Source organism: Pipistrellus kuhlii, unplaced genomic scaffold, assembly GCF_014108245.1.
Source record: "Pipistrellus kuhlii isolate mPipKuh1 unplaced genomic scaffold, mPipKuh1.p scaffold_m20_p_2, whole genome shotgun sequence".
NCBI lineage: Eukaryota > Metazoa > Chordata > Mammalia > Chiroptera > Vespertilionidae > Pipistrellus > Pipistrellus kuhlii.
Genome location: NW_023425515.1, coordinates 43,536,958 through 43,564,560, shown reverse-complemented (window position 1 = coordinate 43,564,560; position 27,603 = coordinate 43,536,958). Strand labels below are relative to the sequence as shown.

The 27,603-nt window shown below is 35.7% G+C and overlaps 1 protein-coding gene across 4 annotated transcripts in view; it reads left to right on the top strand.

Annotated features, from left to right (window-relative positions):
• Nucleotides 1-27,603, top strand: part of FGF12 (fibroblast growth factor 12) — a 508,911-nt gene that overhangs the window by 319,148 nt on the left and 162,160 nt on the right. For all 4 annotated transcript variants that reach the window (XM_036446555.2, XM_045583847.1, XM_036446554.2 and 1 more), the window contains one exon: nt 12,954-13,057. In XM_036446555.2, the coding sequence (XP_036302448.1) occupies nt 12,954-13,057 (104 nt within the window). The remainder of the gene's footprint in view (nt 1-12,953; nt 13,058-27,603) is intronic.

Below are 27,603 nucleotides of genomic sequence, written 5' to 3'. Positions count from 1 at the left end.
TGACTAGCCTGCTACCTGTTCTTCCAACACACCATGTTGTTGGTACCAGCTATCTCCTATGCCTACAGTGTTCTTCCTCCAAATATTGAAATTTTCTTTATATTCTTACTCAAAAGTGATGTTTTTTTTTTTTCCATGTAGGCCTTTTATGGTTAATCTGTATCAGTTTCAATCCCTATCTTCAACACTTTACTCCCCTTAGCAATTGGAATCTTCCCCTTCAGAACACTTATCACTAATATACTTATTTATTTTATTAGAGGCCTGTTGCAGGAAGATTCCTGCAAGAATTGGAATTCCTTGGGGCTATTCCTGCAAGAATTGGTCTTCCTGCAGCTGGAGCAAAGCAGAGAAGAAAGGCTTCAAGTAGTAGGCTGATTATGGCTGGCTTCTGGCTTCCCTCTCATCTTGGCTGCCTAGCTCCCTCCCTCCTATCTCCACTGTCTTGCTCTCTCCCTTCCTGCTGCCTCAGTCCCTTCTCTGACACTTCGCTCCTTCCTGCAGTGCTTGGCTTCCTTCTATGCTGTCTTCAGTCTTCACTCCAGGCATGCATATGCAAATTAACCACTATATTTGTTGGGTTAATTTGCATACTTTCTCCTGACTGGCTGGTGGGCGTAGTGGAGGTATGGTCAATTTGTATGTTTCCCTTTTATTAGTGTAGAAGATTGTCTTTTTTCTTCTAAAATGCTCTCCATATATATTCCACAGTTTCCTCATTCTGTGCTTGTTTATGTTATTTTTTCCACTGATTATATCATCATCTAAAAACAAAAAGAACTGCCTTTTGTTTTTGAAAAGTTTTTCTGATTTCTTTAACCAGAAGTCCTGCTTTTTCCTTTGCACAATGATTCATCTTTTAGGATATTTATTATGCAATTTTCCTTGTATGTATTTATTATGTATGAGGGCTATTTACACCATTTGGATTACACAATTCTTAAGGACATTGACTATGCCTGATTTATCTCTGAGTTGGCATGTAATAAGGTCTTACCATTTAATATGGGTAGGTTAATTCATAATAGCAATACTGTAATCAGCCTACCATTTAAATTGAAAGACTAAAATAAAATAGAAACTTCAAAGGAGCAGGAAGTTTTGTCTGTAATTTACACCTATGGTAGTGCGTGGCACATAGTAGGTATTCAGTACCTGTTGAATAAATGAATGGAATTGAATTTGCAGAACAATCCCAATAAAAAATAAATGTAGCCCTAGACAGTTGCCTTGTGGACAGACCATCAGCCTGTGGATTGAAGGGTCCCAGGTTTGATTCCAGTCAAGGATACATGTCCAGTTAGCAGGCTTGATCCCCAATAGGAGGTGTGCAGGAGACAGCCAATCAATGATTTTCTCTCATCATTGATGTTCCTGTCTCTCTCTCCCTCTCCCTTCCTCTCTGAAATCAATACAAAAATGTATTTTTAAAAAGAATGATTTTGTTGAAAAACACCCAGTTTGAAGAATTCATTAAAATTGGATCACATTTGCATTTTGTTTGAGAATTACAGACAATCTTAGAGAATTCAAAATCTAGATAAAGTAGTAATTTTCCATTATGAAAACAGGAAGGCCATTGTATATGCTCCATTTGGAAAAGTGAACATTATAGCAATAAAAGTAAAAAGAACACACTCTTGCTCTTGCACAGTATTAAATATACCTTCAAAGTGTTATGTGAATAGATATTCATGGTGATAATTACAGAGACATTTTCTAAAAGTACATAAATGGTATATTTACCCAGAGGAGAGGGAGATGTTGCTTCTTTTGTATTCAAGTAGGACAAGTAGCACAATTTAAGCTTATTTTGCAAGAATATATATATATATATATATATATATATATATATATATATATATATATATATATATCCAGGTACTTTAAGAATTAAAAAAAGTAGGGGAGGAAGGTTCTTGAAGTAATGGATAAAGAAATACTAAATTAGAGTTGTAAGGAGTTAGAGATAATTAAAAATCCCTCTGAAATTGACTTGCCTGATTCTGAGGCTCTGAGAGGTGAATTGATTTGTTTATGGTAAGAAAATTTATTTTTATTATATCCATATCCTGTGTTCCCTCCTCAAGTCATTGCTTGGAAGACTATACATATTTACCTACATTTTCCCACTTAATATAGATAGTAATTAATGGAAGTGGAATTTACTATATGCCGTTGGTTCACTGAAGCATTCAGGCTGTAGCCTCCAACTAAATAAGGGCTAGATCATAAGTTTATTCTCATATGGACTGGCATTTTCCAGTATATACTACTATAAAGTATAAAGGAAGAATTATATATTTTCAATAAGAGATTACTTAACCTATGAGTTTGGGGTAAATTATACAATAATGGCTAATTTTTACTGAGTATTTTCTAAGGGACTGGTAAAGGTCTGAAAACTTTATGAATTTTACTCATTTAACTATCACAATGATCTTTTATATCAGCTCCAGTAATCATTCCTCCTTTGTAGGTGAGTAAACCGAGGCACAGGAAGTTTAACTTATTAGCTCATAGTCACACAATTATTAAATTGTAGACCCAGGATTTGAACTCAGTGAGTTTATTTGTTCTAGAGCTAATGCCCAGAAATTACACACTCTATATTGAACCCCCAGTCTCTTTTCTGGTTAATATTTAGTGCATAAAAATATTCCCTAAATTAGATCCCTGCATTCTTCTTACAACACTTTTAAAAAGCATTTATTTATAAAAATATGGTTGTTTATTTATAAAATATGGTGGTTTACTTTAGAGAGGCTAAACATTATACTTGAGAGGATTTTTCTTCAATATGCTTGATATATTTAAACTGTAAATTAATACGTTTTAGATTAAATAGCCATTAAACAATCATTTTAAATATGTTAATGTGGTTTCCTGTTTCATATATATCACTTGGGAAGTTTGAGGCATGTAGTATGTGTGTTTGTGTGTGTATATAAATATTCATGTTTTATGCAGTAGGCTAGATAGAGTGGTACTCAGCAGGCAAGCATCCAACCAAGATTTAGTAAGGGTGCACTTTGAACATCTGCTTTCCCTGGCACTGAGACAGAAATGAGGAGGAAACTAATGTAAAAAAGTGTCTGCACAGCAATACTAAGCCCACTCCATAGTATTATAATTTAGATTTAAAAATATTCTAAATAAAGCTTCTCTTTGTTCCTTCTTACTTAGGGATTGGCAGAAGACCTCATTTTTTATTGTTCCTTTAGTGTATACCAGAAAACAGTACTGGTAAATGGGGAAGCAGTATGATGTGTGAATAGCCCATAGGGTTTTAGTGACAGACATTTATGGAAATTAATATATATTTCTAAATTTACCAGCTGTATAAACTTGGTCCATTTGCTTAGCACTTTGAAGCTCATCTGAAAATTGGGAAATATGTGTAAAGACTAAAGTATATAACATTGCATTTACCCTCCAGGAAGGGAACATTTTGGAAAATCTAAGGAGGAGAGATCTGTGCTGATGAAATATGATCAATAATAATTTCAGGGGAAATGTAGGACTTGAGCAAAGCTTTGAATAATTGTATAACAAGCCTTTTTGGCAACTTATCTTCAGTTTTAGCACTCTTTTCTGCTCTAGGCCCAAGCTTCATATCTTTGGGGGAATTAGATAAAAGTCAAATTTAGATGCAATTAAGCCCCACTGCACTTGGAATTTAACTCTGAGTGTGTTAGAATGAATACAGTTATATGTGGTCTCTCCTCAGCCCTTTGATTCTGCTGATAATCTGAGCAGGGGAAGTCCTACCAAGATACAAAGGAAGACATTCTACCTACTCATGTCCAAGTTCTCTAGAATAATGGTCCCAAGGTTTTTGCATATTAGAATCACGTGGGTACATTTGAAAACCCAATGCCCAAGTCTTACTCCACATTAATAAAAGCAGAATTTCTGTAGATGGAATCCAAACATTGGTATTCTTTTAAAATAACACCAATGATTCCAAAATGCATTCAAGTGTAAGAACAGTGACTTCTTTTAGAATGCTGCTTTCCATATTTTTTGTGTGCATCAGGATCACCTGGAAGTCTTGGTAAACTGATTTGGGAGACTTATCCCCAGAGTGTCTCTTTTAGTACGTCTGAGTGGGGGCTGGAGAGTTGGTATTTCTAACAAATTCACAAGACCGTACATTGAGGACCACCCATCTAGAACCCTGCTTCTAAAACCTTAAGTGCATGGTAATCATCTAGGGATCTTGTTAAACTTCAGATTTTGTTTCAGTAGGTCTTAAATGTTGCCTCAGATTCTGCCTTTCCAGTAAGGCTGCCTGCTCTAGGCTTTGAACCACTGGCTGGTCAGGATTGGTAAGAACCAGCATTACCTCAGAGCTTGTTAGAACTACCCCAGAACTACTGAATATAAAATAATTTTTGACAATAGGGCCCTTTGGAATCATCTGAGGAGGTTTTGTAGTTGTTGTTGTTTAATTGGTGCTTAGGTTCAACCCTGATGACGTTTATTTAGCCTAGGTGGTATGGTTCAATGGTTGAGCATTGACCTATGAACCAGGAGGTCAGTGTTCAATTCCTGGTCAGTGCACATGTCTGGGTTGCAGACTTGATCCCCAGTAGGGGGTGTGCAGGAGGCAGCTGATCAATGATTCTCTCTCATCATTGATATTTCTATCCCTCTCTCCCTCTCCCTTCCTCTCTGAAATCAATAAAACTAGTGATTTGTTTTGTTTTTAATATGCTTATTTAGTTGTTGTGGGTGTGGTAAGACATCAGAACTTAAAAAAAAAAAAAACAGCAAAAAACTTTGAGACAGAGTTATGCAATAAGATATTTTTTAAAGTAGAGTGTAAATTGGTGTTCTTTTATGAAATGTTTTGTGATATTTTATTGTAAAAGGATGCCCTCAAGCTGGAGACGACAAAGAAATGGCCAAGTGGTCTTCCTGTGTCTATGGCAGACATCACTAAATTTTCACATTCCTTGTGGCCTAGCCTCATATGTTTTCTTACCACATGGTTTCAGACAGCTACAACAAAATGGCTGGGGTTTCACATACCACACTATAAGAATACTTCGTCTTCATTAAGTAATGAAGGCCAACTCAGTTTTAGTTACTGGATTACAAAGATGATTCCCATACCACTCATGACTTCTAGCTGCTCCCAGAGCAGTTGAATATTTATATAAGACAAAACTTAACACAGAAAAATCACAAGATTTCAGAGAGGAGAGCAATCCCACAAAGCTGTGGTGCTCAGTGAGAGTGGATTTTAAATGGAATCTTGAAGAATAGGATCGAAGCATGTGACCTAAGATTTGGAGCACTGCATTTCAGATAAGGAGGCGCACAAGCATCTAGCAGAGAAAACTCCTGCCCTGTTTGGGGAGAAAGAGCTGATTAGATGAAGCAGAATTTATGTGGAAACATCACAGGACCATATTTTAGAGCCTGGGGAACCAGTGAATATTACTGAGCAATTGCAACTGAGTGATAGGTGAAATGTGATGCTTTGGGGAAAAAATAAATGTGTAACTAGGGATGTGTAACTAGAGATGACATGAAGGAGACCATTTTAAGTTAGAAAATAATAATGACAAAAATAATCATTCTATTTTTTAAAATTCTATTCCCCCACCTCCATTTCTATTGATAAAAGATTTGTTCTTTTAAAAACAAATCTTACGACATGTATTTCAATGGAAATATTTTTGGATTGAAGATGATATATAGAGTGGGTCAAAAGTAGGTTTACAGTTCTTTGTGTGGAAGGTAATACAATAATTAATAAATAATAATATAAGAATAAACTGTGTTTTGCAAACATACAACTGTAAGTTCACTTTTGCCTCTTTGTATATATAATTAAATTGTGGGCAGCAAATCTTTCAGTGTCAATGCCAACATAAGTTGAGTGGAATTATGAGTGTTTTCTTTGTGGTATTTCATTGACTTTCTGCTATTTAAGTGTAATCGCTTATCACTTTTATATGCATATATTATAAAGAAGTGCAAAGCTTTGGTTGAGCACATCTAAACCATCTCGAGCAAGTTTGCTTGTGTTTGTGTGTAATTTTAATAAAGAAGAACTAAAGATTTTATATTTTCTGGGTGGGATATTTTTACTTTAAGGCTTCAATGTATTTATTATAGTCCCATTTTTTCCTCAATTTCTTTATAGCTGCTTAGATTGTGGTTACTAGAATTTTACTTTTACTTTTTAAGAGCAACATTTTCCCCCTAGCTTTACAGACACCAGAACCTATGTTCACATCCCAGCTCTTTTTTGGTGGACTTAATGACCTTGAGAAAATCACATCTTTGAGCTTAATTGCCCATCTCTGTAAAGGTGGATTCAGAGTACATGTGTGGGGCTATTCTTTTATGATTTAGACTTTTACCATGGTGATTATTGTTACTGTGTCTGCCTTTTAGACCACTGTATTACAAGTGTCTAAACCTCTGCAGTATATGTGAATGATTTAATAAATAAACCTATTAGGACAACATAACTTGTGAGGAAAGATTTGTGGAAGATACAGATCTAAAAGCTTAAAAACATGCAGTGATTTCTTGGTGGATGTTTTTGCCCATTGATCTTATGGACAGCACCTGTGCTATTCACTGAGTTCTTGAAATGGACAGTGAGACAAGTCTATGTAAGATAAATTGGCTGCAGAGGATGAGTGATGAAAGGCATTTGCTTTCATTATCGATAGTGATATGCTTCATTTTTCATCTTAAGGTGAAAAGAAGAATCACATTGAATTGACTTGTTAATTATTCAAGTTTCTGAACCTCTCTGAAGCAACACAGGAAAGGTTATATGATGATATCAGGTGTAAAAGCCAATGGTAGGATTTCTTCTACAGCTAAGGCTTTTTTTCACAAAAGTATCACCATGTTGCCCATTTTTGCTATGTAGAAAATCTACTATGTTTGCTATTAGCCAATGCCTACAAAAAAATTTTTAATTCTCTAAGCTCCAAATCATTAATCCATTTCATAAGCCAGTGAATTCAATGCAGAAAATAAATCAGACAGTTGAATTATTTTGACCATTTGTTTATAAAATAGGTCAGCGAGATTGAAAGTTACATAGCCAAATTATGTTGACTTTTTTTTTTTTTTTTTTTACATCCTTTTCATTGCTTTACTTTACATTCAAAGTTGATTTTGCTCTCTGGGTCATAAATATATAAGCTGAAAGGCATTTCTGTCTTTTCTCCCATGGCATATTAAAGAATTCAAGTTAAAATATGACATAATGATACCCCAGGTTTCCCTGCAATATACACCCTTTATGAATGCTCTAGAATTGGAAGTTTAACACCAGCTCCAACAATACCAACACCAATAATAATACTTTGCATTTTACTTTTATGGTTTAACAAGTGTTTTTTGAAAATATTTTAATTGACCTACATAATGTCAGTGAAGCATTCAGAGCAGACACCAAGAGTCCATGAGGTTACATTACTTTGTCACAAAGTTGTTAAATATTAGGAGAAGAGGTCATGATCAATAGCTCTGTCCTTTGGATTGATCTTCAGTCCTCATGCCAGTCTTGTTTCCTTGACTCAATAGCTAACGAAATAGGACAATCAAATCTTTCACTTAATTTCTGTAAGAAATTGTGTTTTAGAGAATTAAAGTTTAGTGACCACCATACTGTTTAGGCTTCTACTGTACAATGCACTCTGGATGAAATATTTCATATTCTTGAATTATTAGTTTGCAGGGAGACTTAGGCAAACACATTAATATGAAAAAGCAATGTGATAAATGCTATGTATGGAATGCTATGGAATTAGGATGAGGGAACAATTAATTTGCCTGACTGTATTAAAAAATTGTTGTTATAAAATGTTTTCAGGGATTATTCATACAAAATAATGGAGAAGATACATTGAAATGTATCGATCAAGTTTTTAATTAAAATATTTTATTATTTCCCAGATTTAATAATTTTTATGATAGCTTCCAGCTTTAAAAAATTTAATATTTTGTGCCATAATTTGTATAACTACTTTCATATTGGATTTCATAGCTCAGACTATCTCCCAATTGTTGACTGTTCTTTAAGATCATTTTCCTACTGAAAGCAGAGAGGGAGAAAAAAAATTACTTTAGTAAATGATAAATAACTGACAAAAATAAATATTATTTTCATGACTAATGAAAAATAATTTGAGTAGACTATGCATATTATTATAAATATTATAGTTATAAATGGTTTTGATAGAGACTATAGGATTAAAGGGGAAAACAATATGGTATCAACTTTAGGATATAATATCATTTACACTCTAATGAAATATCTTTATTGAGACCATTTTGAAGTAAGGAAAATTATACTGAATTTTCAAGATGATCTTTTATTGGGAGTGCATAGATTTTAACTCCCAATAGTTTCATTTTCTCTCAGTATTTTCCACTATAAATTTACTTGTGTTTTTAGTGGGTCATAAAATGCATTTTTTCATTGCCTATTCAGCAAATTCAACCCGGAATTTTATAATACAACTGCACTTTTATAGTGCTTCATTATTACAAACAATAAGGAATCTGCCCTTAGAATTTTCTTAGAAAGATGCTGGATTTACCTGTTGAAAAGAAGGTTTTACCAGTTGGAATGAACTTTTTTTCTCCTTCTTTTCCTTCTTTGCATCTTTATTGGTTGTCGCATTAGGTACTTTCTGATGTTCTTTGGATTGTCACCATATTGCCACTGGAATAACTTTTGTGGATAATGGTAGGCAGGTAGAAATAAAGTTGAATTATAACATAGCATTTTTACAAAATACTTTTTTTCCTGGTTCAATATAATTGTACAAGATGTCTAATATCTTAGGTGTAACAGATTCCCCAAACTTTTCCCTTCCTTTTCATTCCCACAAACCTGAATCCCCTTACACACACACACACACACACACACACACACACACACACTGGCCCCATACATCCTATGTTCATATCCTCTCAAACTTAGTATCATATAGGGTTCTGCTTTCCCTTTAAATTCCACATTTGAATTTATACTATGTGTGGAAAATGTTCTCTTCAGTTTTATTTTTCCTTTAATGCTTAATTATGGAAATGTGACCTAGAAAAGCTGTAAATAAGAAAGCTTAAAGAGAAACCACTGCTGATTCATTATTTATTTGTCAAATATTGAGTAGTGACTTCTATGACCAAGCTGCTATGCAAGGCAATGAGGATAATAGTACAAGTTTCTAGGGCCTTCACTTACCCACAGGATAGTAGGAGTCTCAGAAAGATTTATAAATGGAAGCAATTCCTCACAGACCACATATGTTGGATACATCTTTTTCCATTGCCTAAGTATGACATGTGGCATATAGTAAGTGCTCAATAATGATAAATGATAAATCAGGGGCATTATCAAAATATTTACAAAATTCTATATGAGAGTTAAATTAAGGCCATGGAATTTTATACCAAAGTTTAAGATGACACTTTTCAATCCCTTTATTTATCCACTTTGTACACAAAATATAAGATAATATTTTATCTCTGAAATAAAGTGAAGTAGTCATATATCTAGTATATTTTAAAAATGACATTTTGCATATCAGAATGCCTGGCACGATGCCTGAAAACAAAAGTAGACATTCAGGTAATATAATATCTTTAGTTTTTTCTTTCCCATTTGTTACTTTCATTCTTTCCCTTCACTTATATTTAATTCTGAGATAGACTTAAGTGTTATGGATCCTAAAATTTGTATACTTTGGGAGATCCTTTTTGAAAAATAAATATAGTATGGTGGAATGAAAGTTTGGTACAAAACTGAATAGGGTAAGAAATAAATCACAATAACTACATTTTAAAAGCTGAAAGCTATTACAAAGATTATATTATAATATCTGGAGAAATACTAAATATTTTAACTATTTGATTCATTTCATTTCTTTTGCCTTATTTTGCATTTATATTCTATGAACACACCTCTTCATCTTATAACAATTGTAGATAAGATTCATGAAGCACTTCAGTATGGTAGGTCTTAAAGATGAAAAGAGTTGACCAAATTTAGAAATGGGAAAATAGTTTATTTCAAGAGAGCATAAAATAAAATAAAAATAAAAAAAGATCAGCCTAGTTAAAGGTCAAGGGGGAACTTAGCAAATGGAAAAATCTCTTAAAAGCTGGTTAGAGTGGATGAAATGAGTGACAGGTGATAAAATAGAATATTGGGTTGGAACCAGGTTGCAAAGTGCTTTGAGCACCAAAGTGAAGACTTTGGATCCATCTTGTAGACATTGGGGGATCCATCGCTTGAGGTTATAAGAAAAGGAATGGTAGGAGTAGATGCAAGGTACTTGAATGGTGTATCTCAGTTACATGAGCTAGGGCCCGGCTTTGAGGATGAAGAGAAAGAATGGAGACTTAGGAGGAATTCCCACTGAGTAGTGAAAGGCTCCAGTTGGGTGAGAGTCAGTGTGCTACAATGAAGAGAAATAGTAGGCAAGGGGGAGCCACTTTCCATTTTTCAAGATTTTAGGAGGCAGATGTAGACCCTCCCAAAGAGAACAGTTTGTAGCTTTAACTACTAAAAAGTCTAATTACAAGTTGGTTTTTGAACTGACTTTTTAAATGAACTTGTTAAAACATCTCCCAAAGCACAGTATCTAAAGTCATTGTCACCTTGTGGTTCATATAAAACTTTCACTCAAGTGTTTGTCCCTGCCTGGCTTGAGTAGTTTTCTCACTCTCATTAGATAGGTAAAGCTTCATAGTTGCTTTTCTATTTCTGTTTCAGCTAAAGGAATCAATGTTCCTGCTTTTTCCCTGATAAATCTTTACCTTGGAAAGACATTATGTACAATTTTGGATTTTACTACTTTCCTCATAAGAATAATCACTGAAATTGGTATTTTCTAGTGGGTGTGATTATTTACAATGCATAAGTATCTTACACTAGTTTGTATATTTCCTGCTAACTCTATCAGTTAGGATTACCAATCTCTATCAGTTAGGATTAGGATTAGGATTAGCTCAGTGTTGCACAGACTTATTTCCCCACATAAATGGCAGACCTGGGACATTGAATGTGTGACTTGTGCCACTGTTCCACAAACTGCTTGGAGATCCAATTCCAATCCATCTCGGCTGCTACCACTCCCTTAGAAGTAGCCCTTGTTCTCATGATCTAGGATGTTCCAGCCACCACATTGTTTAAGCAACAGCTAGGCAAAGGGTTGAGATCAGGGCAAGAGACATTTATGAGTTGTCTTTAGGGAAGGAGGCTTCATGCATACAGAGACCCTCTGCCTACATCTTATTGGCTAGTACTGAGTCTGTAGCCATAGCTAGCTGCAAGTTGTGTAGGGAAATAGCTAAATCATCCATTATTTTGCAAGAGGGTAAGAACAGTTATTAGGATAAATTAAACTCAAAATGGAAGAAGGGGAGAATAGGATATTTTGGACAGGTAACCTCATTAAAGAGCCAGATACACTTTGTTCAGATGGTGTTCTACCCAGGTTATCTCTTTGAACCTGTTTGCCCTTCTAAAAATTAGGATGATCATTCTGTCTTGAACTCTTCTTAGTGTTTGTGGTGGCAGGTCAAATACAATAATAGATTTATAAGCACTTTGAAAATTGTGCTGCACAAATATGAAGCATTATTTTTTAAAATACTAAATAACCTTCTGAATATAAATTCAATATTACTAGAGTGATATATGAATTTTTACATCAGACCCTATGCTAACCTTATTTGACAATTGGAAATTATATATTAATGACAAATAACTCATAATAATAAGAGAGACCACATCTCTGTTTATAAAACATTTTCAAGAATATGGTGATGCATTTGATTGTTCTGTCAGTTTTGTGCAGTGAGGATTAGTATGCCCATTTTATAGACTGAAAAACTAAAGCAGAGTGGTTAAATGAATAACTCAACATCATGCAGCTTCTGAGTGGTGGGTTTAAAGACTATGTTGTTTGAAAGTCTCACACATTTTTGTAATCTTGCTGCTTGAATCCTTTTATGCCAACTTCTTGTTGCCCATTGGGAAAGTCCAGATCTCTAAGATTAGAATGCCAGAGTCTCCGTTATTTATCCCTACCTTATCTACATGGTGTTCTTTTCCATTTCTTCCCAATATGATATAAATCCTCCAATCTGTCAGTCCCTTCCTGTACACACACATTACCCTGCAGAGCCACCTAATTTACTGCCCCACTAAATGTTCTTTTGTCCCTGGCTCACTCAACTGCTGTGCTTTCTTTAAGTGTCAACTCAGGTCCCATCTTCTGTGTAAGACATTTCCCAATTACTTCATTCCACACAGACCTTCCATTTTCCTGAACTCTGTAACACAGGGAATATATATATAGAATGCATATATTACATTTAATTATAGACATAAATTATACACCGTATCAGATGATTCCATATGTCTTAGCTTTCTTTCCTCAACGAGACCTTAAGGTCTTGTACTCCTTAAGTTATTTCAGTAGCACAAGGACAGTAGTGAGAGCAAAGGAAGAACTCTGGCATTTGTTACAAAGATCATACTTGATTAGCAATTTTTACTATGAACATGTTCCACTATTGAAAAAAATGTGGTTTAAATTATTTGTTAAAAAACAAACATCTTATATTACCTGGTTTGAATATTGTTCATTTTGCAGAGGGGAGATCTTGAATTCTCAGATCCAGGTGGGGGCCTTAGAAATCTTCTAATGTAAAGCCTTCATTACAGATGAGTTTATGTGGTTTGCCTGGAACCACATAGTGGTGGTGCAGAGACAAGAAGGGTGAGTTGGCCACACCCTTAGACATTCATTCTCTTCCCCTCTCCCTCTCCTCTTCCTCTTCCTTTCCCTCTCCATTTGGGTTCATAGCTTTTAATTCCCAAAAGAGTTATCTTACAAGTGAGATGATTTATTCAAAGGTCACTGATCCCTTTCCTCTGTCTTTTTCCTTTCTAGCTCTCTTCAATCTAATTCCCGTGGGCCTGCGTGTGGTGGCCATCCAAGGGGTGAAGGCCAGCCTCTATGTGGCCATGAATGGTGAAGGCTATCTCTACAGCTCAGTAAGTCCCTTTTCGTGTGTGTGTGTGTATGTGTGTGTGTGTGTGCACGCATGTGTGTGTGTTGTGTGTGTATGTGTGTGTGTGTGTTTTTAAACTGGCATTGGAGTGACCATCATTCCATTATTTCAGGGGGGAAAAGTGGCAGTTGACATAATTTTATATTCTCTGAGCCAGTATGTCAGGGTTATTATGAATATTTTATAATTCAGAATGTTACAAACGTTGTCCTGTTGAGAAAGAGCTAGTTGCTTTTGTGCAATGTAAATTCTCTTCATCTACAATAACTTCCACTTCTGGATCTATTTAATGAATTTTACCTTTCTGATTAAAGGTGAGTCGTTTTTCTTTTCTCCTCTTGCCTCTTTTTCAAACACAGAGGATGGTTTGGGAAGCTATATTCTTCAGTTTGTCTGGGAGTCTTCTCTGTCTATGGAGGAAGACTTTTGAAAATAGATTATGCTTCTGTTGTATTTAATAAAATCTGTGCAGTACCTAATGGGTCAGCTTCCTGGGGTAACAGGTCACTTTGAAGGTAATGTGAATGCGTGCGCTGAGCTCTGGTTTAAGGGCTGGGATATTTAAGTTTAATTTGCATTCAGTTACTCTGAAGTTATCCGTTTGGGCAAGCTGCCTCCTCTCTTTGAGTGAATTTCTGACCTTTAAAATAATGTTGTCTAATGTTATTTTTAAATCTGAAGTTGATAAAATTAGGTAACATCAGTGGCTACATTATCAGCACTGACATGTTATAAAGAAGTTAATGATATTCTGATGCCTATCTCAATCTCAAGATAATAATTTATGCATTGAGAGAGAATGTGGCTGCACGGAACCTTGTGTTCTCTTAAAAGGGAGTTGTCTATTTGTAGTTCAAGAAGAAATATCCTTGAAAATCATGGTTACAGATTTCCACTCTTACTTTCTGTGTTCTCAGTAAAAAAAACCAGGTTATTCAGGAAGTTCACTTATGCCTACAAGATACTAAATCAATTATTGGATAACTACCATTAAACTTTTTAAATATTCAGCTAAATGAATCTCTGGTATATTAAGCTTGATATTAGTAATATATCTGTCATTCATAGGAGAATTCGTTTTTAGAATATATTTTTTATTGATTTCAGAGAGGAAGGGAGCAGGAGAGAAAAACATCAGTGAAGAGAGAGAATCATTGATTAGCTGCCACCTGCACACCTCATACTGGGGATTGAGCCTATAACCCAGGCATGTGCCCTGACTGGGAATTGAACCGTGACTTCCTAGTTCAACCACTGAGCCACCCTGGCTGGGCCATATTAAAATTCTTAAAGTTACTGTTTTACTGTTCAACATATTTATATCTAAATATGCTTTTATATACTAGATGTATACATATACATTTTTTAACAGTTTCTACTCAAAACAATACTTAAAGGTAAATATATATTTTGGTCAAAACAGTGGGCTCTCACTCTTGGTGTGCTATAATTCTAACAGTTCTTAATGTCCAGTTATTGTGAGTCTGTGCTTTAAATGTAAAAATGAAAATAAAAAAAGAAAGATAACAGGCTTTTATTTAAAACAATTTTAGTTTCTTAAACTTAAAAAAATGAATGTATTACAAGCTAAAGCATGGAGATGATCCTAGGATAATATGATTTAAGGATTTAATCAGTCATCAATCAGGTCAGCAGCTAAAAGTAGGGTATATTATGCTCATATTTATATTTAGAAGGTGATTATTTATTTATTTATGAGGCTGTAATTCAGGTTGTAGTTCCATAGAAGCTGTAGAGTTTATTTCTCTGGACCAGAGTAATTTCCAAAGGTCTGGGAGAAGGAAAAACACAGAGAGTCTGGCAGTGGTAGTATAGGCAGGAGGCAGTTGTATAAGATCCTGTGTGTGTGTGTGTGTGTGTGTGTGAGAGAGAGAGAGAGAGAGAGAGAGAGAGAGAGAGAGAGAGAGAGAGAGAGAGAGAGAGAGAGAGAGAGTGTGTAAGAGATGGAAGTGTGGAGGGGTCACCCTTTTGGATACAATCCCAGAGTTCCTGGGAGGAGGCTGGGTTTTCAGTGTGAGATGACTAACCTTTATACTCTGCAGCATTTTCAGAGATTCATGGGTTGAGCTCATCAGAGGAAGTTTTAAGAAATTCTTGCCAAGAGAATCATACTGTAGGTGCTTTTTAAATTTTTTGTAAAGGAGCTAATAATGCCTTAGTAAAGCCAGTAGTCAGCTGTTGCTGAGTTACCTGTTTGAGGTACCTAGAGTTTCAGTTTTCCTCTTCACTTAAATGAAACCTGCCTCATACCAAGAATTGCAATGCTTTTCCCTGTTTATGGTCCTGCCAGGCTACTGGGAGCAGTTTTCCTGTATAAGCATGGCATCACTGGCATCAATCATCAGGCCTCCTCCTTTCAAAATCACCCTCTTTCTGGATAGGACCAATAGGAGTAAATGCTGATCTTAAATTTTAAACAGAAGTATAGGTCTAAGATACTGTAATAGGGCTAAAAGGGACCAGTATGGGGGAGGCAGACCTGAAAGAGAACTGGCTGTCAAGGCTTCATCAACTTCATACTGCTGCTGTCTGTGCAGTTTGCCTCAGCAGGAGAGCACTAATGCAACCAGGAGCCCTGTAGTGAGTTAAAGCAGGCTGTTAACATAGGCTGTTCTGGGTGTTTTTGTATATATTGAGTTTTGAAATTATTTGAAAAGCAGTTTCCTACTTTATGTGAAACAGTGTAGTTGGGCATACCAGGAAAGGCCGATGGGGAAGGAGAGAGGGCTGTGTGACCCAAGATGTCCTAGAGAAACATACAGAGCATTCAAAAGAAATTCACAAACAGTATCATTTATCTAGTGCCATTTACCTAGTTTGTATTCATTTTTAGACACGAATTAATTCCCTTGTTACTTCTAACTTTCCTCTCACCAGGAGAGAGAAAGACAGAGGGATGTTAGGAAATGTAAAGCTAAACTTTAAAGATCCATTCTGGAAAATGTACTTTTTAATAGGTGACTTTCATCTATATGTATTTAATAAGATTGTTAATGCATCCGTATTTGTTTGTATCATTATAGTTTATATATTTTTGCTTCCATATTTTTCTTTATTTCCTTACATTATTGAAACATTTTTTAAATTTTTCTGCTACTTTGTAAAGGAAGGTTATAATTCTACCTCTTTAATGATTTACTCTTATTTTTAACATGCACACACACATAAGTGGATAGTTTGCTAAATATTTTCAGTGTTTCTGTTCTTCCATACAGCTGACAGATCTGAGCATGTTTTCTTGCTCAGTGAGCACCACCACTCTTCTTGGCAATTTGATTAGTTATACTGTATTTTTAAAAATATATATTTTATTGATTTTTTACAGAGAGGAAGGGAGAGAGATAGAGAACTAGAAACGTCGATGAGAGAGAAACATCGACCAGTTGCCTCTTGCACACCCCCTACCGGGGATGTGCCCGCAACCAATGTACATGCCCTTGACCAGAATCAAACCTGGGACATTTCAGTCCACAGACCAACGCTCTATCCACTGAGCCAAACCGGTTTCGGCTGATTATTTATACTTTAAAATGAAGTCATATGCATGATAAGTTATTATTCTACAGCTCATAGTTAAACTTAATCATGATAGGTTATTATTCTATAGCTGATAGTTACACTTGCCTATCTTTAATAAAACATTCTATGCATATCATTTTTGTTTCTGTTTGTCTGTATCAAATTTGGCCCCTCTGAGTTTTCTTCTAACTGAAAACTTTGCTTTGTGTGCTAGGGTTCACTTCATTCTGGTGAAAGAAAATGGTTTCCTTTCACCTTCCCTCTTGAATTATAGTTCAGATAATTATACAATTAGAACTGGACCAATATTTTTATACCACCTTGACTTCTGGCATGTTACTGACCATGCCAAGTGTGCTTCCAATTTAATATATTTTTTACTTCCTTGGTAACATACTAATATATGGGAAACTTAAAAGGTGTTTTTCTCTTTATACATAATGTTCTGCAAGTTCTCTATAATAATATTTACTTGTGAATTTATTTTAATTTATTTTATTAGGAATTCAGCATTCCCTTCTAATTCAAAGAATCATAGTTCTTCCAGTTTGGAAAATTTAAACTCTCAACCCATGTATGTTTTATTTCTCATGTTTTCAGTCTCTTGTGCTAGCAATACTTAAATGACTTACATGGAAAACTTGCCAATTAATCTACTCTAAATGTTATGCCATCTGTTTTGTAATTTCACTATAATTTTCATGTTTGGATGTTTAATAGTTTCCATTTAATATTTACCTGTTCCTGATTTATTGCCTCCTATTTTAATTATCTGACTCTTCTAAAAAACATTCATGAACTCATTTATCTTTCTGAGCATTATTATAATACTTTGTCAGACTTTTTTATAAGGTTAATTTCTTTTGTAATGAATTCATGTTTCAATTGTGGATTTTGTTGGCTGCCATTTTTAGAAGCGGATTCAGATTATGTTAGAATTTAGAATGAGTTCTCCACGTGTTTGGAATTTTGATCTGCAGGCACATATAGCTCCCTCTTTTCCTGTCCAAAATCCACTTCTTCCTCTGGGGTCTGCTCTCACTTCTTATTCATGTTTTGATTGTCTCTATCCAGCCTTCAGGGGCTCTAGTTTAGAATAAGATTTTAAGAGTCATTTCAAGGCTCCAAGTGTAACATTGGGGTTAGAGAAGGAGGCCAGGGCTAGGGTGAGGTTGGTCTAGGTCCTCTCATTGTGAGGCTACGTCTATCATTGCTTCTTGCCTAAAGTAGTAACTGCATATTTTATTTCAGCCTTTTTAAAAGTTGGAGCAGGAAAATGATCCCAGCTCCTAGTGTGGTGTGGTAGCCTGCCTCTGGCTCTCTAGTGTACACAGAGGGCTTTTGTGGACATTGACTTGAGCAGAGCACAATTCTGGGTCACAAGGCCTCCTTCAGGACCTGAAGCTCAGTAGGCCTGCAGCTGGGACCTGCTCAATGCTTTGTGTTTCTAACCTATGCAGGTACTTAGCTTGCTTTTGTCGTGGCTATGTCATATAGGCCTTATATAGGGTGTTCCCCAGAAATGTATACACATATTTTGAATGATTATAAAGGCAGTGTGTATTAAATCACATGCTTAAACAGCTGATAGTTCAATTTTCTAAAATGAAATGTATTTTAATAAAGTACATATATGTAATAAATTACATATTACATAAATTTGTTATATATATTAGGCCTTTTTTATATTTTATTCATCATTGCTATCTGTTTGGAGCAGAGAAGATGCATTATAATTTGAACTCATGCCTCGTATTTGTTATTGTGATTAAAAAATCCCCACATATTGTAAAATGTACCGTCATCATCATTTTTACGTGTATGTTATGGTAGTGTTAACTATATGCATATTGTTATATAACAGATCTCTAAAACTTTTCATGCTGTAAAACTGAAACTCTATACCCATTAAATAATAACTCACTTTTCTATTTCCCTCAGCTGCTAGCAAACACCATCCTTCTTTCTGTTTCTGAGTTTGACTACTTTAGATAGCTTAAATAGATTGAATTATGCAGTATTTATCTTTTTGTGACTATTTTATTTTACTTAGCATATTTTACTTTAAGGTTAATCCAATTGTAACACATGACAGGATTTCCTTCTTTTAAAGGTGGAATATATTATTTGCATATACCACATTTTCTTTGTTAATTTATTTGCTGATGGACATTTAGATTATTGTAATAGGTTGGGTATTATGAATAGTGCTGAAATAAGCATGGGTATGCAAATATCTGTTTGAGATCTTGCTTCTATTATTTTGGATATAAAACAGGAAATGTAATTGCTAGATCATAAGATATTTCTATTTTTAATTTTTTTGAGAAAACTCCATACTGTTTTCTATAGCAGCTGCATCATTTTACAGTCCCATCAGCAAGTACAAGTGTTGCAATTTCTCCATATAAACACTTGTTATATATATTTTTTAAATAGTAGTCATCCTAACAGGATTGAATAATGTAGCTCATTGTAGTTTTTATTTCCCTAGGATTTGTAACTAGGCTAATATTATTGGGTCTTTTTAATAAATAGTTTGATGCACTTAGCACACATATCACTGGTATTTTAGTGGCTAATGATTAAAATGTTTTGAAAAAGGTTTATTTTTCTGTGATTATTATTTATTTATTTTACAGACTAAAAACAATTATATTGATAATGTCTTAGCCTTGAATCAATTATCTCTATAATCTGAATTAGATTGCTTATCCTGTATAATAAAAGCCTAATATGCAAATCAGCAGAATGGCTGAATGAATGAATGACTGGTGGAATGAGTGGTTATTATGATGTGCACTGACCACCAGGGGGCAGATGCTCAATGCAGGAGCTGCCCCAGCCTGCAGGCCCCAGGCCAGTCAAGGGTAGGTGCCAGCCGGGGGAAGGGGGTTAGGGGGGGCTTTAATTAAGCCAGGCCTAAGGACCCTACCCATGCAAGAATAAATGTTTTATTTCAACTAAGGGATACACAAAGTTCAAATAACATGAACATGAATTTTTATTATTTAACACTCTTCTAATCCATTCCAATTATACTTGAAGCTAATCAGTGCTAAAGTGATTTTTTAAGTCAATCTATGTTCTTATGCATAAGTGATATTATAAGTTGTCATAAGAGTAGCTATGTAGTGATAGCCATATCAGCAGCATTAGTGATTGTGCTAGTGCAAATAATATAGTATGTTTAGTTTTTATTGTTTCTAAGTAGTTTTTAGATTTATATTTAATTGTTACAGAAACTGTGAGAAAAAACAGGAACTAATTACTAACCATTGGTGAATAACTAAGGTTGTTTACTTAAATGAGCCCATCCTAGTGAGTAATAGACCTAAAACTTGACCTTGGTGATAACTTCAAAAACTATGAGCTTTTGCCCAGTTATCATGGTTCAGTGATTGAGCATCAACTTATAAACCTGGCGGTCATGGTTCAATTCCTGGTCAGGTCACATGCCCAGGTTGCAAACTTGATCCTTAGTAAGGGTGGAAGGAGGCAGCTAATCAATGATTCTCTGTCATAATTTTTATTTCTTTTTCTCTCTCTCCCTCTCCCTTCTTCTCTGAAATCAATTTTAAAAATATTAAAAACAAACAAACTATGAGCTTTTAATAATACTGTGCTCTCCTTGGGCTTATTTATAAGAAAACATTTTCATTGTGCAGTGTTTCTCAATATTTTCCTGAACTTTCATATGGTCTCATTTGGCTTTGCAATAACTCTGATATTATAATTATTACTGACTAACAGAAGCTATACCTTGGAAAGAGGGAAATTGAGTGATTAACATTAGTCCATTCTGTTTAGGTGAGATAAATCAAGAAAAAGGAACTTAGAGTTCAGTGTTCATTTCTTTAATCAACATTGCTTATCCTATTTTCTGTTACAATTAAAGGTGTGCTACTGTCTATATTTTTACAATGTAATGTCAAAAGCATGATTCTTTAAAACCAGGGCAGCCTGTCCCCTGGTTTATGATGGTTTTCATTAAAGCAACAGTAATAATAAGAATGAGAAAAGGCTTTGATCGATTCATATCCTTTGGGCCATTTAGAAATCTATGGTCTGGTGCTTCAGCAAGAGAAGAAAATGTGAAGATTGCAAGAAGATTCTGACTTTATATTGAACAACTGTATGAAGCATTACTGAGAAACATGGAAGGGGTGTCTCGGGGAGAAGAAAAGAAAAGGTCAATGTTGAGAGCTATAGGGAAAAGATATTTTATACCCACAAGGTAGACAGCAGGAGAAAGTACTTTTTTATTTTATTCCCAATTTCTTTTGCTTTCCCACTGTCACGAATTTTCAAAATTTCCCATCACTGAGGACCCAATACAATTTTTCTGTTTCTGTAGCCAAAAACAACTTCCATATTTATACTTCCATAAGGTATTTATCTGTATATTTCTTTTCTTCATTTTGTTAGATTTATGCCCTGTTTATCCAGTCAGATGCAAGCTTCTTGATGTTAGGCATCATGTCTAATATAGATCAATATCTCCCACAGTGCTGAAAACTTTCCAGATATAGGGACCTGTTAAAATCTTGTTGATTCTGTTGATGGATGCATTTTGTGCCATTTACTTCTGGTGATATTCCATTGGCCATCTGATCTTTATGGTTTTATAATATTTTCCTGATTGTGACTCCACATACTTTCTAACTCATTTAACTCATTCAATTTTGAATAGGATATAACTGTCTTGTTAAAATATGGAAAGTTTGATAGAGGAATCGCATTGTTCAGAATTCTCTGCATTGAGGCTAATACTGTTATAGTTTTATATTGTTGTCATGTTCTCCTTTTTTAACTAAGTAGGGCTTCTGAAAGAGAGGTGTGGTAAAAGCAAAGATTGGCCAGGACATTTTCTTGTGAAGCCACTGGTCATTACAGTTCATCTCTCAGTGAAAGATTACCTCTCCATGTTGAAAATAAATAGCAGATTTTTAAAGAATGTCTAGAATAGGCGTACAAAATGCTTGCTTTGGAATTTGAATTTTCTCCTCAACTGACTTCCTCATGGAATATTCTGAAATTTGAGGTATATGCAAACTATTTCTTGGGAAAAGTGATATCTCTAAAAACTCCCTAATATTGAAGGACAGTAAGAGGTCACCTTAGCCATTAATGCCAAATTAATCATAGAATGTGGAAGTTAATGGCACCAGAATACAGAGAAGTCAAAGGCCAAATCACAACTATGGTTCAGTAATTAGATTGTTAATATTCAGTTTAGGTCATTTGCATATTTCTGTTCTTCCATATACTCGTGGTTTCCTTGAATTTTATAATGTTTCTTTCTAAATTCAGGCCAATCTTTGGCTGTGCTTATTTTATCTATGTCTTTTTATCCTCATATATATTAATTAGCTGAAGTGGAGTATTCTTTTCAACTAAAAATAAAGAAAATATGGAATCCTACCAGTCCAAGAATCTGGCATTTGTTCTTTGCAAACATGTGACATTATTATTTTACTAGAATTACTAGGGGCCCAGTGCATGAGTTCATGCACCTTGAAAGGAACTGTGGGCCACAAGGCTGTGGTGGGCACAGGGGCAGGTCTTGGCCCATTCTCCTCACTCCTGCCAGGCCCCTCTCACTGTGACCCCTGGTCCTCTGTCTGACTTCACCCCCACTCCTGCCGAAACCACTCCCACAGGCTGACAGCACATTTCCAGTCACACCCACTGATGGCGTGGTGTGATTGGGACCAGCACCACCAGTTTTCGGTGCGAGTGGAGCCAGTGCCATCAGTGAAGGTGAATGGCAGCTGCTATCCCAATCACCTTTCAGGAGCAATGGGTGGTGGAGAAGTCCTCAGGGGCGATTGGGGCTGGCAACTGCCATTCATACCCAAGGATGGAGCCATGTGATCAGGGCTGGTGCCAGGCACCAGCAGCAGGTGCGATCCGTGACTCCAGTGCCAGCAGCCGGTAGGAGTGGGGCCAGTGTCAGCAGCAGGTGTGAGTACCAGACAGGACTGTGGTGCATGGGAGCAAATAATTTTTAAAAAAATATATTTTAGTGATTTTGTACAAAGAAGGAGAGAGATACAGAGTTAGAAACATCGATGAGAGAGAGTCATCAATCAGTTGCCTCCTGCACACCCCCTACTAGGGATATGCCCACAACCAAGGTACATGCCCTTGACCGGAATCGAACCCGGGACCTTTCAGTCCCCAAGCCAACGCTCTATCCATTGAGCCAAACCGGTTTCGGCTTGGGAGCAAAGAATTTTCAATAACCAGCAGAGTTTCGCTCTGATGACAGTGACCAGCACCCCACTTTGGTCTGGTGTTCCCACTCACCTACTCCAGCGTCCCACCGCAGCCAACGCCCGCCATGTTCTGTGTGTGGCCCCTGGTGGTCAGTGCATGTCATGGCAACCAGTTGTTCAGTTGTCTGGTTGTTCTACGGTTCTATTTGCATATTTGCCTTTTATTATATAAGATGTTGCCTTTCTTTAGAAGGAATCAACAGGTCAAGTGTTATACTTCTGGTGAGGATAGAATAATATAAGCATACATTTTTATCTTTTTATGATGTTTTCAGCTGTAGGTAGTGTTGGTTTTATTCCAAAAGTTTATAACTTATGGAAAATGTTAATATTCTAGCTCCAGAGCTAGCTTTAATTATTAAAATTTTCATATGTGTTTGTAATAACATTTTTCATTAAAACATAAAAGTAGGATTAAGCTTCTAAGAGCAGCACTATTGAGGACCTTCAGTTGAATCATTTGAAAATGGTACTAAATTTTATATTTTTACTTTCTATATTACCCTTTGAAAAATTAGGCCAATGTGTAGCCATGTATCCAAAATTTCTAGATTGTGTTTCTGTAGTCATTAGCAGATGAGGTAATATTAGACAATATTTAAGAATGCGAATTTTAGCCAAAACTGGTTTGGCTCAGTGGATAGAGCGTCGGCCTGTGGACTGAAAGGTCCCAGGTTCGATTCTAATTAAGGGCATGTACCTTGGTTGCGGGCACATCCCCAGTAGGGGGTGTGCAAGAAGCAGCTGGTCGATGTTTCTCTCTCCTCGACATTTCTAGCTCTCTATCCCTCTCTCCTCTTCTCTTTAAAAAATCAATAAAATATATTTTTTAAAAAAAAGACTTCTTGGTCTAGCCTGATTCCGCAAGCAGAGTCCCTGTCCTTATTCTGCCTTCCCTTACCTGCTCTCCAAAACCAATGTAAAAGATTAGTAATTATTATATGTAAATATGTTTTTTGGCTTGTGATAACAGAAAATAATAAAATATATGGATCAATCTTTCTTCAATACCACCCCTCCCCCCAAGTATAAGCCAGTTTTTCAACTTCGGGGGACTTCTCTTCTTCTATTTCCTTATATTGCTCAGCTAGAGTGAAATATACTACATAAATATGTTGGCAGGCCATGAGTCTCATAGCCTTCAGGGACAGGAAAAGAAGGAACTTATGAGTGCTGAATTCAAAGGGAAAATCAGAAGGTTTTTAAATGAGACTTGAGTGGAATGTAGATGTGGTGAAGCAGAGAAACACAGGCAGGTCAGTCTTATGACCAGGTCTGCAGGGAAATTAGCTCTTTGAATTTGAAAGAGAACATTAAAAAACAAAACACTTTTCTAAGCTGCCAAGTGAGAGCAATGGCAGGCAGGCACAGATCACAGAGTGCTATATTTTGAGGAGACTTCAAGCCTATGGTCCACTGCATTTATGATGCACCTCAAGTTTATTTCTATAGCACACAATATTTAAATCTAATAGTTAAAGTGGGGAAATGGATTAGATGCCTAGAAATAGACATGACAAAAGTGACATATATTTCAGCCACCTCCAACCGGAAAGAACTTTTGTTTTGAGACCACTGAGAACATCAGCCTCCCATTGGGTAACTATATGTCATGGTTCCAGTTTATGCCTGATGTGGTTTTTTTTGTGTGTTTTTTGGTGGTTAATGAAAGTGCCTATTTGCTTCTTAGAAAAGACCTGTATTAAGATATGGGCAATAAATATGTAGTCACTTTATACATGATCCTGTGTATATGGCTATGTAATAATAGAGGCCCGATGCATGAAATTCTTGCAAGAATAGGCCTTCCTTCCCTCAGCTGCCAGCACCAGCTTCCCTCTGGCACCCAGGACCCAGGCTTCCCTGGCAGTCCTGGCTTTGTCTGGTAGGTCCTCTAGAAGGATATCCAGTATAATTAGCAGATTACCCTTTTATTATTATAAACGACTCAGTGGGCCATCTGAGGTCTCATGATATGCACAAAATCTCAGTAATTTGAAAATTTCCTCACATGGTTTTACTTCCCAAGACCAACTGTTCATTTCATATGGTTCAGTGGCTAAAGCATTATTAGTCCACACAACAAAGGGTTGGGAGTTCAAGGACATGTACCTTGGTTCCTTGGTTGCCAGTTTGATCCCCAGCCCTCTCTCCTGCCCTTTCACTCTCTCTAAAAATCAATGAATATGTTCAGTTGAGGATTAACAATAACAGCAACAAAAAAGATGAGAAAGAGAGAGGGAGAGGGAGCAGATTGAAGAATAGATATTCATAGGTAGTCTTCTCATTAGGTTGCATACAATCTTTTGAGTCTCTATAAATAGGTGAAAATTTATGAATTCAGAAGAAACTGGAGGCCATAAAGACTACCTGTTTGTTTGTTTTTTCATATCCATGTGGATTAGAACTCACCTGAGATTGGAGGCAGAAGCTTTCTGCTTGTTGAATTTTCATGGCACATTGATAGATATTTCCTCTGAAAGTTCTTTCTATAGCTGGAATGAAGATGAATAACCATTACTACTTCAACTCCAATTCTTCTATTTTACTGAATATGAAAAGGTCTTCCTGTGGGGAACCATAAGGAATAGTGAGGGAACTGAAAGCTACAAAGGAAAAGGACATCGCATTGACTTTGCATGGGTGTGTTTGCCTGTGGTTTCTAGAGAGCTGCCTGACAATCTAGGAATCAGACGCTTTCCATGCTTCCATTTATCCAATACTTAATTACCTATTTATTTGGAATTGTCAATGTGACATACATTGTCTTAGGTATCCTATATAATAAAATGCTAATATGCAAATTGTCCCCTTGACTGGGAGTTTGACCTGGAATTCAACAGGGGGCAGGCTGTCCAGCCAACCACCTGCGGGCCCTCCCCACAGCCAGCTCAGCCTGATCCTGATCAGCCCTGATCAGGGCAGGCTGGCTGGACCCTATTCATGCATGAATTCATGCACCGAGCCTCTAGTTGAAATAAAATGTAAAACATTTCCTTTTAGTGGGAGAGCAAGACATGAAAACAAAAATATGAAAATTTATAATTTAGCATGAGCACTATGAAGGAAATAAGTATATTTTTGTAATCTATGATAATAAAAGGGTAATATGATACTTAGACCAGACTCTTCTGGACAACCTTCCTGACAAATCTTGAGCCAGAGAGAAGCCAGGCCAGGGCCTGGGTGCCTACAGGCAGCCCGAGGAGGGAAGGAGCCTGGGCCCCAGGATCCAGCCTCTGGAGGGAAGCCAGTGCTGATAGCTTGGGTGCCAGGTGCCAAAGAGAAAGCCAGTGTTGGCAGTCAGGGGAAGAAAGGCCTACTTCTTGCACTGATTTTTTTGCATTGGGCCTATAGTAGAGAAAAATAGAGGAAATTAATTTAGAAAGCATTGCCATGAAAATTTGTTTAAGGAGATGATATTCAGGCAAAACCTAAAGAATGAAAAGAAAGAAAATTAGACATTAAACCAGGTTATAAGTGATACCAGCAGAGGGAAGAATAAGGGCAACACTTTCATAGTAACAAAATGTTTGTAAACTATTCTGGTTTTCACCCCTTTTGTCATATTTCTTGCATCTGAAGCACCAGTTTTCATAGTCATTCATTTTATATTTTGCTCATCTATTTGATTTAAACTATTTTCACTTATATCAAGTGGAATAATATTATAGGTGCCCTAATCATCAGTGAGGAAAAGGACAATCACTGTGCTTTCATACCATAATGAAAGATTGACCTTATTAAGGGTCTTAAAAGAAGGAAACAGGATTATAGAAACATGATACATGTTAGTTTTTATAATATATATATATATATATATATATATAATTTTAATTTTAAAATTTGCATTAACTCTTATCACAAATTTATGTTCAAGTATTCAGATATTTTGACTCTTTTTACATAGAATCCAGAAATAAGTTATCTTTTTTAAAAAAAATATGTATGTTATTTAATAAAATGCTTTCTTTTTACAAATATCCCTAAGGGATTTTTAAGAACTTCCTTAGTTATTTCAATAAAAAGACTTCGTTGGCATTGTCTTAATACCTTGAAGTCTGATTAATAGCATGTTGCCAATTGGCCATCTGTATGTCCTTTTTGGAGAAGCATCTATTCATGTCTTTTGCCCATTTTTAAAGTGGAGTGTTTGTTTTTATGGTGTTGAGTTTTATAAGTTTTTATAAATTTTGGATATTAACTCCTAATTAGATGTATCATTGGCGAATGTGTTCTCACATTCAATGGGGGTTATCTTTTCATTTTGTTGATGATTTTGTTTGCTGTGCAAAGATGTTTTTGTTTGATGTAGTATCATTTGTTTATTTTTTATTTTATTCCCTTTGCCTGGGGAGATATATTAAAAAAAATATTGCTACAAGAAATATCCAAGATTTTACTACCTATGTTTTCTTCTAGTATTTGTATGGTTTTGAGTTTAACATTTAAGTCTTTAATCCATTTTGTGATTATTTCTGTGTATGGTGTAAGAAGGTGGTCTAGTTTCATTTTTTTATATGCATTTGTTCAATTTTTTCAACACCATTTATTTGAATAAGATATTTATTTCCCACTGTATGTTCCTACCAATGTCATCACAATAAATTCAATAAAAACAGCATGTTGCCAAAAAATTACTTAAAAAGCCTACACTACATATAAAGAAGTATCTCAGAATAGATCATGGGTCCTAGTGTAAGAGTTA